At 59.7% G+C, this 14,101-nt stretch overlaps 1 protein-coding gene across 3 annotated transcripts in view; it reads left to right on the top strand.

Annotated features, from left to right (window-relative positions):
* The window catches only part of PIEZO1 (piezo type mechanosensitive ion channel component 1 (Er blood group)), a 214,513-nt gene that overhangs the window by 154,393 nt on the left and 46,019 nt on the right, over positions 1–14,101 (top strand). For all 3 annotated transcript variants that reach the window (XM_082269696.1, XM_082269698.1, XM_082269697.1), the window contains 3 exons: positions 5,394–5,468; positions 7,213–7,313; positions 12,024–12,153. In XM_082269696.1, coding sequence (XP_082125822.1) covers positions 5,394–5,468; positions 7,213–7,313; positions 12,024–12,153 — 306 coding nt within the window. The remainder of the gene's footprint in view (positions 1–5,393; positions 5,469–7,212; positions 7,314–12,023; positions 12,154–14,101) is intronic.

Here is a 14,101-nt window from a genome sequence, read left to right as displayed (position 1 = left end):
ATGTTCAGGAGGGAGGGGCCTGGAGAGCCGAGGAGGACGTGTGACATGTTCAGGAGGGAGGGGCCTGGAGAGCCGAGGAGGAAGTGTGACATGTTCAGGAGGGAGGGGCCTGGAGAGCCGAGGAGGACGTGTGACATATTCAGGAGGGAGGGGCCTGGAGAGCCGAGGAGGACGTGTGACATGTTCAGGAGGGAGGGGCCTGGAGAGCCGAGGAGGAAGTGTGACATGTTCAGGAGGGAGGGGCCTGGAGAGCCGAGGAGGACGTGTGACATGTTCAGTAGGGAGGGGCCTGGAGAGCCGAGGAGGAAGTGTGACATGTTCAGTAGGGAGGGGCCTGGAGAGCCGAGGAGGACGTGTGACATGTTCAGTAGGGAGGGGCCTGGAGAGCCGAGGAGGACGTGTGACATGTTCAGGAGGGAGGGGCCTGGAGAGCCGAGGAGGACGTGTGACATGTTCAGGAGGGAGGGGCCTGGAGAGCCGAGGGGGAAGTGTGACATGTTCAGGAGGGAGGGGCCTGGAGAGCCGAGGAGGACGTGTGACATGTTCAGGAGGGAGGGGCCTGGAGAGCCGAGGAGGAAGTGTGACATGTTCAGGAGGGAGGGGCCTGGAGAGCCGAGGAGGACGTGTGACATGTTCAGTAGGGAGGGGCCTGGAGAGCCGAGGAGGAAGTGTGACATGTTCAGTAGGGAGGGGCCTGGAGAGCCGAGGAGGACGTGTGACATGTTCAGGAGGGAGGGGCCTGGAGAGCCGAGGAGAACGTGTGACATATTCAGGAGGGAGGGGCCTGGAGAGCCGAGGAGGAAGTGTGACATGTTCAGGAGGGAGGGGCCAGGAGAGCCGAGGAGGACGTGTGACATGTTCAGGAGGGAGGGGCCTGGAGAGCCAAGGAGGACGTGTGACATTCAGGAGGGAGGGGCCTGGAGAGCCGAGGAGGACGTGTGACATGTTCAGGAGGGAGGGGCCAGGAGAGCCGAGGAGGACGTGTGACATGTTCAGGAGGGAGGGGCCTGGAGAGCCGAGGAGGAAGTGTGACATGTTCAGGAGGGAGGGGCCTGGAGAGCCGAGGAGGACGTGTGACATGTTCAGGAGGGAGGGGCCTGGAGAGCCGAGGAGGAAGTGTGACATGTTCAGGAGGGAGGGGCCTGGAGAGCCGAGGAGGACGTGTGACATATTCAGGAGGGAGGGGCCTGGAGATCCGAGGAGGACGTGTGACATGTTCAGGAGGGAGGGGCCTGGAGAGCCGAGGAGGAAGTGTGACATGTTCAGGAGGGAGGGGCCTGGAGAGCCGAGGAGGAAGTGTGACATGTTCAGGAGGGAGGGGCCTGGAGAGCCGAGGAGGACGTGTGACATGTTCAGGAGGGAGGGGCCTGGAGAGCCGAGGAGGAAGTGTGACATGTTCAGGAGGGAGGGGCCTGGAGAGCCGAGGAGGAAGTGTGACATGTTCAGGAGGGAGGGGCCTGGAGAGCCGAGGAGGACGTGTGACATATTCAGGAGGGAGGGGCCTGGAGAGCCGAGGAGGACGTGTGACATGTTCAGGAGAGAGGGGCCTGGAGAGCCGAGGAGGAAGTGTGACATGTTCAGGAGGGAGGGGCCTGGAGAGCCGAGGAGGAAGTGTGACATGTTCAGGAGGGAGGGGCCTGGAGAGCCGAGGAGGACGTGTGACATGTTCAGGAGGGAGGGGCCTGGAGAGCCGAGGAGAACGTGTGACATATTCAGGAGGGAGGGGCCTGGAGAGCCGAGGAGGACGTGTGACATGTTCAGGAGGGAGGGGCCTGGAGAGCCGAGGAGGACGTGTGACATGTTCAGGAGGGAGGGGCCTGGAGAGCCGAGGAGGACGTGTGACATGTTCAGGAGGGAGGGGCCTGGAGAGCCGAGGAGGAAGTGTGACATGTTCAGGAGGGAGGGGCCTGGAGAGCCTAGGAGGAAGTGTGACATGTTCAGGAGGGAGGGGCCTGGAGAGCCGAGGAGGAAGTGTGACATGTTCAGGAGGGAGGGGCCTGGAGAGCCGAGGAGGAAGTGTGACATGTTCAGGAGGGAGGGGCCTGGAGAGCCGAGGAGGAAGTGTGACATGTTCAGGAGGGAGGGGCCTGGAGAGCCGAGGAGGACGTGTGACATGTTCAGGAGGGAGGGGCCTGGAGAGCCGAGGAGGAAGTGTGACATGTTCAGGAGGGAGGGGCCTGGAGAGCCGAGGAGGACGTGTGACATATTCAGGAGGGAGGGGCCTGGAGAGCCGAGGAGGACGTGTGACATGTTCAGGAGGGAGGGGCCTGGAGAGCCGAGGAGGACGTGTGACATGTTCAGGAGGGAGGGGCCTGGAGAGCCGAGGAGGACGTGTGACATGTTCAGGAGGGAGGGGCCTGGAGAGCCGAGGAGGAAGTGTGACATGTTCAGGAGGGAGGGGCCTGGAGAGCCGAGGAGGACGTGTGACATTCAGGAGGGAGGGGCCTGGAGAGCCGAGGAGGACGTGTGACATGTTCAGGAGGGAGGGGCCTGGAGAGCCGAGGAGGACGTGTGACATGTTCAGGAGGGAGGGGCCTGGAGAGCCGAGGAGGAAGTGTGACATGTTCAGGAGGGAGGGGCCTGGAGAGCCGAGGAGGACGTGTGACATGTTCAGGAGGGAGGGGCCTGGAGAGCCGAGGAGGACGTGTGACATATTCAGGAGGGAGGGGCCTGGAGAGCCGAGGAGGACGTGTGACATGTTCAGGAGGGAGGGGCCTGGAGAGCCGAGGAGGAAGTGTGACATGTTCAGGAGGGAGGGGCCTGGAGAGCCGAGGAGGAAGTGTGACATGTTCAGGAGGGAGGGGCCTGGAGAGCCGAGGAGGACGTGTGACATGTTCAGTAGGGAGGGGCCTGGAGAGCCGAGGAGGACGTGTGACATGTTCAGTAGGGAGGGGCCTGGAGAGCCGAGGAGGACGTGTGACATGTTCAGGAGGGAGGGGCCTGGAGAGCCGAGGAGGACGTGTGACATGTTCAGGAGGGAGGGGCCTGGAGAGCCGAGGGGGAAGTGTGACATGTTCAGGAGGGAGGGGCCTGGAGAGCCGAGGAGGACGTGTGACATGTTCAGGAGGGAGGGGCCTGGAGAGCCGAGGAGGAAGTGTGACATGTTCAGGAGGGAGGGGCCTGGAGAGCCGAGGAGGACGTGTGACATGTTCAGTAGGGAGGGGCCTGGAGAGCCGAGGAGGAAGTGTGACATGTTCAGTAGGGAGGGGCCTGGAGAGCCGAGGAGGACGTGTGACATGTTCAGGAGGGAGGGGCCTGGAGAGCCGAGGAGGACGTGTGACATGTTCAGGAGGGAGGGGCCTGGAGAGCCGAGGAGGACGTGTGACATGTTCAGGAGGGAGGGGCCTGGAGAGCCGAGGAGGACGTGTGACATGTTCAGTAGGGAGGGGCCTGGAGAGCCGAGGAGGACGTGTGACATGTTCAGGTTGGAGGGGCCTGGAGAGCCGAGGAGGAAGTGTGACATGTTCAGTAGGGAGGGGCCTGGAGAGCCGAGAAGGACGTGTGACATGTTCAGGAGGGAGGGGCCTGGAGAGCCGAGGAGGACATGTGACATGTTTAGGAGGGAGGGGCCTGGAGAGCCGAGGAGGAAGTGTGACATGTTCAGGAGGGAGGGGCCTGGAGAGCCGAGGAGGACGTGTGACATGATTGTTATTTTTATTGAAGTATTCTATTCGCTGAGTTTGTCTCTGGGGGCGGTACAGAAATGTTTTCTATTCGCTGAGTTTGTCGCTGGGGGTGGCACAGAAATGTTTTCTATTTGCTGAGTTTGTCGCTGGGGGCGGTACAGAAATGTTTCTGCGTTTTCCTCCCGCTGACGCCGCGGCTTCTTCTTGTCTCTCAGGAGAGGAGGACGTGTGACATGTTCAGGAGGGAGGGGCCTGGAGAGCCGAGGAGGACGTGTGACATATTCAGGAGGGAGGGGCCTGGAGAGCCGAGCAGGAAGTGTGACATGTTCAGGAGGGAGGGGCCTGGAGAGCCGAGGAGGACGTGTGACATGTTCAGGAGGGAGGGGCCTGGAGAGCCGAGGAGGAAGTGTGACATGTTCAGTAGGGAGGGGCCTGGAGAACCGAGGAGGAAGTGTGACATGTTCAGGAGGGAGGGGCCTGTAGAGCCGAGGAGGATCGGGGCCACTATGTGCAAAACCCACCGCCCCGAGGAGGACGTGTGACATATTCAGGAGGGAGGGGCCTGGAGAACCGAGGAGGACGTGTGACATGTTCAGGAGGGAGGGGCCTGGAGAGCCGAGGAGGAAGTGTGACATGTTCAGGAGGGAGGGGCCTGGAGAGCCGAGGAGGATTGGGGCCACTATGTGCAAAACCCACCGCCCCGAGGAGGACGTGTGACATATTCAGGAGGGAGGGGCCTGGAGAGCCGAGGAGGATGTGTGACATGTTCAGTAGGGAGGGGCCTGGAGAGCCGAGGAGGAAGTGTGACATGTTCAGGAGGGAGGGGCCTGGAGAGCCGAGGAGGAAGTGTGACATGTTCAGGAGGGAGGGGCCTGGAGAGCCGAGGAGGAAGTGTGACATGTTCAGGAGGGAGGGGCCTGGAGAGCCGAGGAGGAAGTGTGACATGTTCAGTAGGGAGGGGCCTGGAGAGCCGAGGAGAACGTGTGACATATTCAGGAGGGAGGGGCCTGGAGAGCCGAGGAGGACGTGTGACATATTCAGGAGGGAGGGGCCTGGAGAGCCGAGGAGGACGTGTGACATGTTCAGGAGGGAGGGGCCTGGAGAGCCGAGGAGGACGTGTGACATATTCAGGAGGGAGGGGCCTGGAGAGCCGAGGAGGACGTGTGACATGTTCAGGAGGGAGGGGCCTGGAGAGCCGAGGAGGACGTGTGACATGTTCAGGAGGGAGGGGCCTGGAGAGCCGAGGAGGAAGTGTGACATGTTCAGTAGGGAGGGGCCTGGAGAGCCGAGGAGGAAGTGTGACATGTTCAGGAGGGAGGGGCCTGGAGAGCCGAGGAGGACGTGTGACATATTCAGGAGGGAGGGGCCTGGAGAGCCGAGGAGGAAGTGTGACATGTTCAGTAGGGAGGGGCCTGGAGAGCCGAGGAGGACGTGTGACATGATTGTTATTTTTATTGCAGTATTCTATTCGCTGAGTTTGTCTCTGGGGGCGGTACAGAAATGTTTTCTATTCGCTGAGTTTGTCTCTGGGGGCGGTACAGAAATGTTTTCTATTCGCTGAGTTTGTCTCTGGGGGCGGTACAGAAATGTTTTCTATTCGCTGAGTTTGTCTCTGGGGGCGGTACAGAAATGTTTTCTATTCGCTGAGTTTGTCGCTGGGGGTGGTACAGAAATGTTTTCTATTCGCTGAGTTTGTCTCTGGGGGCGGTACAGAAATGTTTCTGCGTTTTCCTCCCGCTGACGCCGCGGCTTCTTCTTGTCTCACAGGAGAGGAGGACGGATTAAAGAAGAAGAAATCTAAAAAGATCCACTGGAGCCGCCCATGGCTGGATCACGCTTCAGGTACTTCCCAGTCCTCTATGGAGGAAATCCCTTCAATAATTCTCCATCCATGGCGGCTGCATTCCGGAATCTGAGGGAAATATTGGGGTCCTCTTGTCTAGGAAAGTGGCAGCAGAAGTTGCTGGTTCTTCTTCCTCTGTCTGTAGACTTCTCCTGATTTGGGAAGAAGCGATTGGCTGGAGTGAAATCTTTGGTTTTCCATGTGACCGGCCAGCCGCTGCAGTGCTCCATCCTTCGCATCGGCACAAACAGGCAAACTTCCATCTTTGTGTTTGTACAACAATCACTTTTTTATGGCCAATCCCCATCCAGGGTCTGTTTAGCATCCATTGATATTCTAAATGATTTGTTTCAGTTCCCATATCTGGAGCTTCTCCAAGCTATTCCATGCAGCTGCACTAGGAGGGTCCCAGGGGGAGGGTCCTAGGAGGGGAGGGGGAGGGTCCTGGGGGGAGGGGGAGGGTCCTAGGAGGGGAGGGGGAGGGTCCTGGGGGAGGGGGAGGGTCCTAGGAGGGGAGGGGGAGAGTCCCGGGAGGGGGGGAGGGTCTCTGGGGGGGAGCTGGAGGGTCCTAGGAGGGTCCTAGGAGGGGAGGGTCCCTGGGGGGGGATCTGGAGGGTCCCGGGGGAGGGTCCCGGGGGGAGGATCCTAGGAGGGGAGGGGAGGGTCCCGGGAGGGGGGCGGAGGGTCCTAGGAGGAGAGGGGGAGGGTCCTGGGGGGAGGGTCCCTGGGGGGGATCTGTAGGGTCCTGGGGGGAGGGGGAGGGTCCCAGGAGGGGGGGCGGAGGGTCCTAGGAGGGGAGGGGGAGGGTCCTGGGGGGAGGGGGAGGGTCCTAGGAGGGGAGGGGGAGAGTCCCGGGAGGGGGGGAGGGTCTCTGGGGGGGAGCTGGAGGGTCCTAGGAGGGGAGGGTCCCTGGGGGGGGATCTGGAGGGTCCCGGGGGAGGGTCCCGGGGGGAGGATCCTAGGAGGGGAGGGGGAGGGGAGGGTCCCGGGAGGGGGGCGGAGGGTCCTAGGAGGAGAGGGGGAGGGTCCTGGGGGGAGGGTCCTAGGAGGGGAGGGTCCCTGGGGGGGATCTGTAGGGTCCTGGGGGGAGGGGGAGGGTCCTAGGAGGGGAGGGGGAGGGTCCCAGGAGGGGGGGCGGAGGGTCCTAGGAGGGGAGGGTCCCTGGGGGGGGGAGCTGGAGGGTGTCCGGCGGGGGAGTGAGAGGGCCCTAGGAGGGGAGGGGGAGGGTCCCGGGAGGGGGGGCGGAGGGTCCTAGGAGGGGGGGGTCCCTGGGGGGGGGATCTGTAGGGTCCTGGGGGGAGGGGGAGGGTCCCGGGAGGGGGGGCGGAGGGTCCTAGGAGGGGAGGGTCCCTGGGGGGGGAGCTGGAGGGTCCTGGGGGGAGGGGGAGGGTCCTAGGAGGGGAGGGGGAGGGTCCTGGGAGGGGGGGCGGAGGGTCCTAGGAGGGGAGGTTCCCTGGGGGGGGATCTGTAGGGTCCTGGGGGGAGGGGGAGGGTCCTAGGAGGGGGAGGGTCCCGGGAGGGGGGGTGGAGGGTCCTAGGAGGGGAGCTGGAGGGTGTCCGGCGGGGGAGTGAGAGGGTCCTATGAGGGTGAAGGGGGAGGGTCCCGGGAGGGGGGGCGGGGAGACATCTGATAGTTTTTGATACATTTATCAGTAAAATAAAAATCTTCGTTCTTTGTCAATTCTTTTATTTGTTATGTTTGTATGAAGCCTCGGCTGAGTTTTTGTCTCTCCTGTCCCCCAGTGCTGCACTCCGGAGATTATTTCCTATTCGAATCGGACAGCGAGGAAGAGGAGGAGTCAGGGCTGGAGGAACCAAAGCCACCCAAACAGAGCGCCTTCCAGGTGAGGATGAGGGCTGGGTGTAGATGGCGTGTGATTGGACGCTCATAGTGTAACCAATCCTCATTACTGCAGAGACACCAAATCATCCAAATACTTCACTTCAACCCCCGGAGGATTTGGCTGCTCGGTGACCAGGGCCCATTTTGCGATTCGGCACTGCGTGACTTTAACTGACAATTGCGCGGTCGTGCGACGCTGTACCTAAATAAAATTTACGTCCTTTTTTCCCCACAAACAGAGATTTATTTTGGTGATATTTGATCATCGGTGCGATTTTTATTTTTTACTCTATAAACAAAAAAAGAGCGACAATTCTGAAAAAATAACAATATTTTTCACATTTTTTTATATGAAATTCCCCAAAAAAAAGTAAAAATCAAAATTTTTTATCATTTTTGGCCAATTTGTTTTCGGCTACCTATGTTTGGTAAAAAAAAATCGCAATAAGCGTATTCTGATTGGTTTGCGCAAAAGTTATCACATTTACTATCTAAGGGAAAGATTTCGGTCATTTTTATTGTTTTTTTTTTTACGAGTAATGGCGGCGATCTGCGATTTTTTTTTTTGCGGGACTGCGACATTGCACACAGCGGGAGCCAATCAACAGGTCCGGCGGCCCCACCGATCGTCCAGAATAGAAGCAGACCGCCGTTCTGTAAGGGAGGAAAATGGAGATCTCTGTCTCCCCCCAGTACAAGCACCTCTCCCACAGTTAGAAAGCACTCCCTAGGAGCACACTTAACCCTTTGATTGCCCCTGATGTTAACCCCTTCCCTGCCAGTGTCATTAGTACAGTGACAGTGCATATTTTTAGCACTGATCACTGTATTAGGGTCGCTGGTCCCCAAACAAGTGTCAGTTAGTGTCCTATTTGTCCACCGCAATATCGCAGTCCTGCTATAAATCGCTGATCGCCATTATTAGTAAAAAAATAAATAAAAATTCCATAAATCCATCCCAAACCAATCAATGGGCGCTAATTGGGATTTTTTTTACCAAAGACGGAATAAATATCGGAATAAACTGAGAAGAAATTCCGTTTCTTCCATTGTTTTATAGCAGAAAATAAAAAATATTATTTTTTTTTTTCAAAATTGTCGCTCTTTTTTTTATTTATAGCGCAAAAAATAAAAAAAACGATCAAAGGGTTAAATGCGTCCCTAGGGAATGCTTCCTGCATTCTCCACCGCTCCTCCCCCTCCAGGGACCTCAGTCCACCGCTCTTCCCCCTCCGGGGACCTCAGTCCACCGCTCCTCCACCTCCGGGACCTCAGTCCACCGCTCCTCCCCCTCCGGGGACCTCAGTCCACCACTCTTCCCCCTCCGGGGACCTCAGGCCACCGCTCCTCCCCCTCCGGGGACCTCAGTCCACTGCTCCTCCCCCTCCGGGGACCTCAGTCCACCGCTCCTCCCCCTCCGGGGACCTCAGTCCACCGCTCTTCCCCCTCCGGGGACCTCAGGCCACCGCTCCTCCCCCTCCGGGGACCTCAGTCCACCGCTCTTCCCCCTCCGGGGACCTCAGGCCATCGCTCTTTCCCCTCCGGGGACCTCAGGCCACCGCTCCTCCACCTCCGGGGACCTCAGTCCACTGCTCCTCCCCCTCCGGGGACCTCAGTCCACCGCTCCTCCCCCTCCGGGGACCTCAGTCCACCGCTCCTCCACCTCCGGGGACCTCAGTCCACTGCTCCTCCCCCTCCGGGGACCTCAGTCCACCGCTCCCCCCCCTCCAGGGACCTCAGTCCACTGCTCCTCCACCTCCGGGGAGCTCAGGCCACCGCTCCTCCACCTCCGGGGACCTCAGTCCACCGCTCCTCCACCTCCGGGGACCTCAGGCCACTGCTCTTCCCTCTCCGGGGACCTCAGTCCACCGCTCCTCCACCTCCGGGGACCTCAGTCCACTGCTCTTCCCCCTCCGGGGACCTCAGGCCACTGCTCCTCCACCTCCGGGGACCTCAGGCCACTGCTCCTCCACCTCCGGGGACCTCAGTCCACTGCTCTTCCCCCTCCGGGGACCTCAGGCCACTGCTCCTCCACCTCCGGGACCTCAGTCCACTGCTCCTCCACCTCTGGGGACCTCAGTCCACTGCTCTTCCCCCTCCGGGGACCTCAGGCCACTGCTCCTCCACCTCCGGGGACCTCAGGCCACTGCTCCTCCACCTCTGGGGACCTCAGGCCATCTCTCCTCCACCTCCGGGACCTCAGGCCACTGCTCCTCCACCTCCGGGACCTCAGGCCACTGCTTCTCCACCTCCGGGGACCTCAGGCCATCTCTCCTCCACCTCCGGGACCTCAGGCAACCGCTCCTCCCCCTCCGGGGACCTCAGGCCACTGCTCCTCCCCCTCCGGGGACCTCAGTCCACCGCTCCTCCCCCTCCGGGGACCTCAGGCCACTGCTCCTCCACCTCTGGGGACCTCAGTCCACTGCTCTTCCCCCTCCGGGGACCTCAGGCCACTGCTCCTCCACCTCCGGGGACCTTAGGCCACTGCTCCTCCACCTCCGGGGACCTCAGGCCATCTCTCCTCCACCTCCGGGACCTCAGGCCACTGCTCCTCCACCTCCGGGACCTCAGGCCACTGCTCCTCCACCTCCGGGGACCTCAGGCCATCTCTCCTCCACCTCCGGGACCTCAGGCAACCGCTCCTCCCCCTCCGGGGACCTCAGACCACTGCTCCTCCCCCTCCGGGGACCTCAGTCCACCGCTCCTCCCCCTCCGGGGACCTCAGGCCACTGCTCCTCCACCTCTGGGGACCTCAGTCCACTGCTCTTCCCCCTCCGGGGACCTCAGGCCACTGCTCCTCCACCTCCGGGGAGCTCAGGCCACCGCTCCTCCACCTCCGGGGACCTCAGTCCACCGCTCCTCCACCTCCGGGGACCTCAGGCCATCTCTCCTCCACCTCCGGGACCTCAGTCCACCGCTCCTCCACCTCTGGGGACCTCAGTCCACTGCTCCTCCACCTCTGGGGACCTCAGTCCACTGCTCTTCCCCCTCCGGGGACCTCAGGCCACTGCTCCTCCACCTCCGGGGACCTCAGGCCACTGCTCCTCCACCTCCGGGGACCTCAGGCCATCTCTCCTCCACCTCCGGGGACCTCAGGCCATCTCTCCTCCACCTCCGGGACCTCAGTCCACCGCTCCTCCACCTCTGGGGACCTCAGTCCACTGCTCCTCCACCTCTGGGGACCTCAGTCCACTGCTCTTCCCCCTCCGGGGACCTCAGGCCACTGCTCCTCCACCTCCGGGGACCTCAGGCCACTGCTCCTCCACCTCCGGGGACCTCAGGCCATCTCTCCTCCACCTCCGGGGACCTCAGGCCATCTCTCCTCCACCTCCGGGACCTCAGTCCACCGCTCCTCCACCTCTGGGGACCTCAGTCCACTGCTCCTCCACCTCTGGGGACCTCAGTCCACTGCTCTTCCCCCTCCGTGGACCTCAGGCCACTGCTCCTCCACCTCCGGGGACCTCAGGCCACCGCTCCTCCCCCTCCAGGGACCTCAGGCCACTGCTCCTCCACCTCCGGGGACCTCAGGCCATCTCTCCTCCACCTCCGGGACCTCAGGCCACTGCTCCTCCACCTCCGGGACCTCAGGCCACTGCTCCTCCACCTCCGGGGACCTCAGGCCATCTCTCCTCCACCTCCGGGACCTCAGGCAACCGCTCCTCCCCCTCCGGGGACCTCAGACCACTGCTCCTCCCCCTCCGGGGACCTCAGTCCACCGCTCCTCCCCCTCCGGGGACCTCAGGCCACTGCTCCTCCACCTCTGGGGACCTCAGTCCACTGCTCTTCCCCCTCCGGGGACCTCAGGCCACTGCTCCTCCACCTCCGGGGAGCTCAGGCCACCGCTCCTCCACCTCCGGGGACCTCAGTCCACCGCTCCTCCACCTCCGGGGACCTCAGGCCATCTCTCCTCCACCTCCGGGACCTCAGTCCACCGCTCCTCCACCTCTGGGGACCTCAGTCCACTGCTCCTCCACCTCTGGGGACCTCAGTCCACTGCTCTTCCCCCTCCGGGGACCTCAGGCCACTGCTCCTCCACCTCCGGGGACCTCAGGCCACTGCTCCTCCACCTCCGGGGACCTCAGGCCATCTCTCCTCCACCTCCGGGGACCTCAGGCCATCTCTCCTCCACCTCCGGGACCTCAGTCCACCGCTCCTCCACCTCTGGGGACCTCAGTCCACTGCTCCTCCACCTCTGGGGACCTCAGTCCACTGCTCTTCCCCCTCCGGGGACCTCAGGCCACTGCTCCTCCACCTCCGGGGACCTCAGGCCACTGCTCCTCCACCTCCGGGGACCTCAGGCCATCTCTCCTCCACCTCCGGGGACCTCAGGCCATCTCTCCTCCACCTCCGGGACCTCAGTCCACCGCTCCTCCACCTCTGGGGACCTCAGTCCACTGCTCCTCCCCCTCCAGGGACCTCAGGCCACTGCTCCTCCACCTCCGGGGACCTCAGGCCATCTCTCCTCCACCTCCGGGGACCTCAGGCCACTGCTCCTCCACCTCCGGGGACCTCAGGCCATCTCTCCTCCACCTCCGGGACCTCAGTCCAGTATTTTATTCCGACTTCCACAAAAAAAAAAAACTCTCTTTAAATCTTGAATTTGTTTCCATAGTAACAATGGATCAGTAAGCCCCTCCTATTTCTGACCCATCATTGCTGTGTCCGTCCGTCTGTCTGTACATTAATCCCCCTATGTTGTGTCTCCATCTAGCTGGCTTATCAGGCCTGGGTGACCAATGCCAAGTCTGCGCTGAAGGAGAGGCGGAGTCAACAGAAACAAAGGATGGAAGCGGCAAAGACTCCGGGTGGAGCTCAGAAAGGAGACGCCCAATCAGAAGGAGGTGAGTGAAGATTGATTATTATATTCATGCTTTCCGGGTCCCCTCTGTAGAATTCTATAATCCCCTCCCCCCCTGGTGGGGCAGCCATTATCCATTTCATGGATCCCTAAACCTTTCTACCAATCATCTTCTTCTCTGTGTATTCTGTAGGTCATGGGTGCTCAACCTGTGATTGGGGGACTACAAGTCCCATGAGGCAATGCAAGGCTCTGATAGGCCACAAGCATGACACCCAGAGGCATGATGGGACTTGTAGTTTTGCAACAGCTGGAGGACATTTCTATCGATGCCGAGTCCCCGGTAATACAGAGAATCTGGAAAGTTCTCACAGAGCTTCACTCCTCCCACATTTTATATCACAGCCAACATGGATTCCATTCATTATTTTCCTCCAAACTCTACAAACCCCTCCCCCATAATGACAACGTGAGAGAAGATTGTGTGAAATATTTGAAAATTTATTAAAAATAAAAAAGTGAATAAATCCCATGTACATAAGTATTCACCCCCTTTACCATGTACATAAGTATTCACCCCCTTTGCCATGTACATAAGTATTCACCCCCTTTGCCATGTACATAAGTATTCACCCCCTTTGTCATGTACATAAGTATTCACCCCCTTTGCCATGACACTCAGAATTGAGCTCAGGTGCCTCCTGTTTCCACTGATCATCCTTGAGATGTTTCTACAACTTGATTGGAGTCCACCTGTGGTAAATTCAGGTGATTGGACATGATTTGGAAAGGCACACACCTGTCTATAGAAGGTCCCACAGGTAACAGTGCATGTCAGAGCACAAACCAAGCCATGAAGTCCAAGGAATCGTCTGTAGACCTCGGAGACAGGATTGTATGGAGGCACAGATCGGGGGAAGGGTACAGCATTGAAGGTCCCAATGAGCTCAGTGGTCTCCATCATCTGTAAATGGAAGGAGTTTGGAACCACCAGGACTCCTCCTAGAGCGGCCGCCCGGCCAAACTGAGCGATCGGGGGAGGGGGGCTTAGTCAGGGAGGTGACCGAGAACTCGATGGTCACTCTGACAGAGCTCCAGCATTTCTCTGTGGAGAGAGGAGAACCTTCCAGAAGAACAACCGTCTCTGCACCACTCCACCAATCAGGCCTGTATGGGTGTGGCCAGACGGAAGCCACTCCTCAGTAAAAGTCACATGACAGCCCGCCTGGAGTTTACCAAAAGGCACCTGAAGGACTCTCAGACCATGAGAAACAAAATTCTCTGCTCTGATGAAACAAAGATTGAACTCTTTGGCCTGAATGGGAGGCGTCATGTCTGGAGGAAACCAGGCACCGCCCATTACCTGGCCAATACCATCCCTACTGTGAAGCATGGTGGTGGCAGCATCATGGTGTGGGCAGGAACTGGGAGACTAGTCAGGATGGAGGGAAAGATGAATGCAGCAATGTACAGAGACATCCTTGATGAAAACCTTCTCCAGAGCGCTCTGGACCTCAGACTGGGGCGAAGGTTCATCTTCCAACAGGACAACGACCCTAAGCACACAGCAAGGATAACAAAGGAGTGACTACGGGACAACTCTGTGAATGTCCTTGAGTGGCCCAGCCAGAGCCCAGACTTCAACCCGATTGGACATCTCTGGAGAGATCTGAAAACCGACCCTCCCCCATCCAACCTGATGGAGCTTGAGAGGTCCTGCAAAGAATAATGGGAGAAACTGCCCAAACATAGGAGTGCCAAGCTTGTAGCATCATACTCAGAAATACTGGAGGCTGGAATTGGTGCCAAAGGAGCTTCACCAAAGGGGGTGAATACTTATGTACATGGAAAAGGGGGTGAATACTTATGTACATGGAAAAGGGGGTGAATACTTATGTACATGGCAAAGGGTGTGAATACTTATGTATATGGAAAGGGTGTGAATACTTATGTACATGGTAAAGGGGGTGAATACTTATGTACATGGGATT

The sequence above is a fragment of the Pelophylax lessonae genome, assembly GCF_965119305.1.
Source record: "Pelophylax lessonae genome assembly, chromosome: 10".
Lineage (NCBI taxonomy): Eukaryota > Metazoa > Chordata > Amphibia > Anura > Ranidae > Pelophylax > Pelophylax lessonae.
This window is presented reverse-complemented; position numbering and strand designations above follow the sequence as displayed.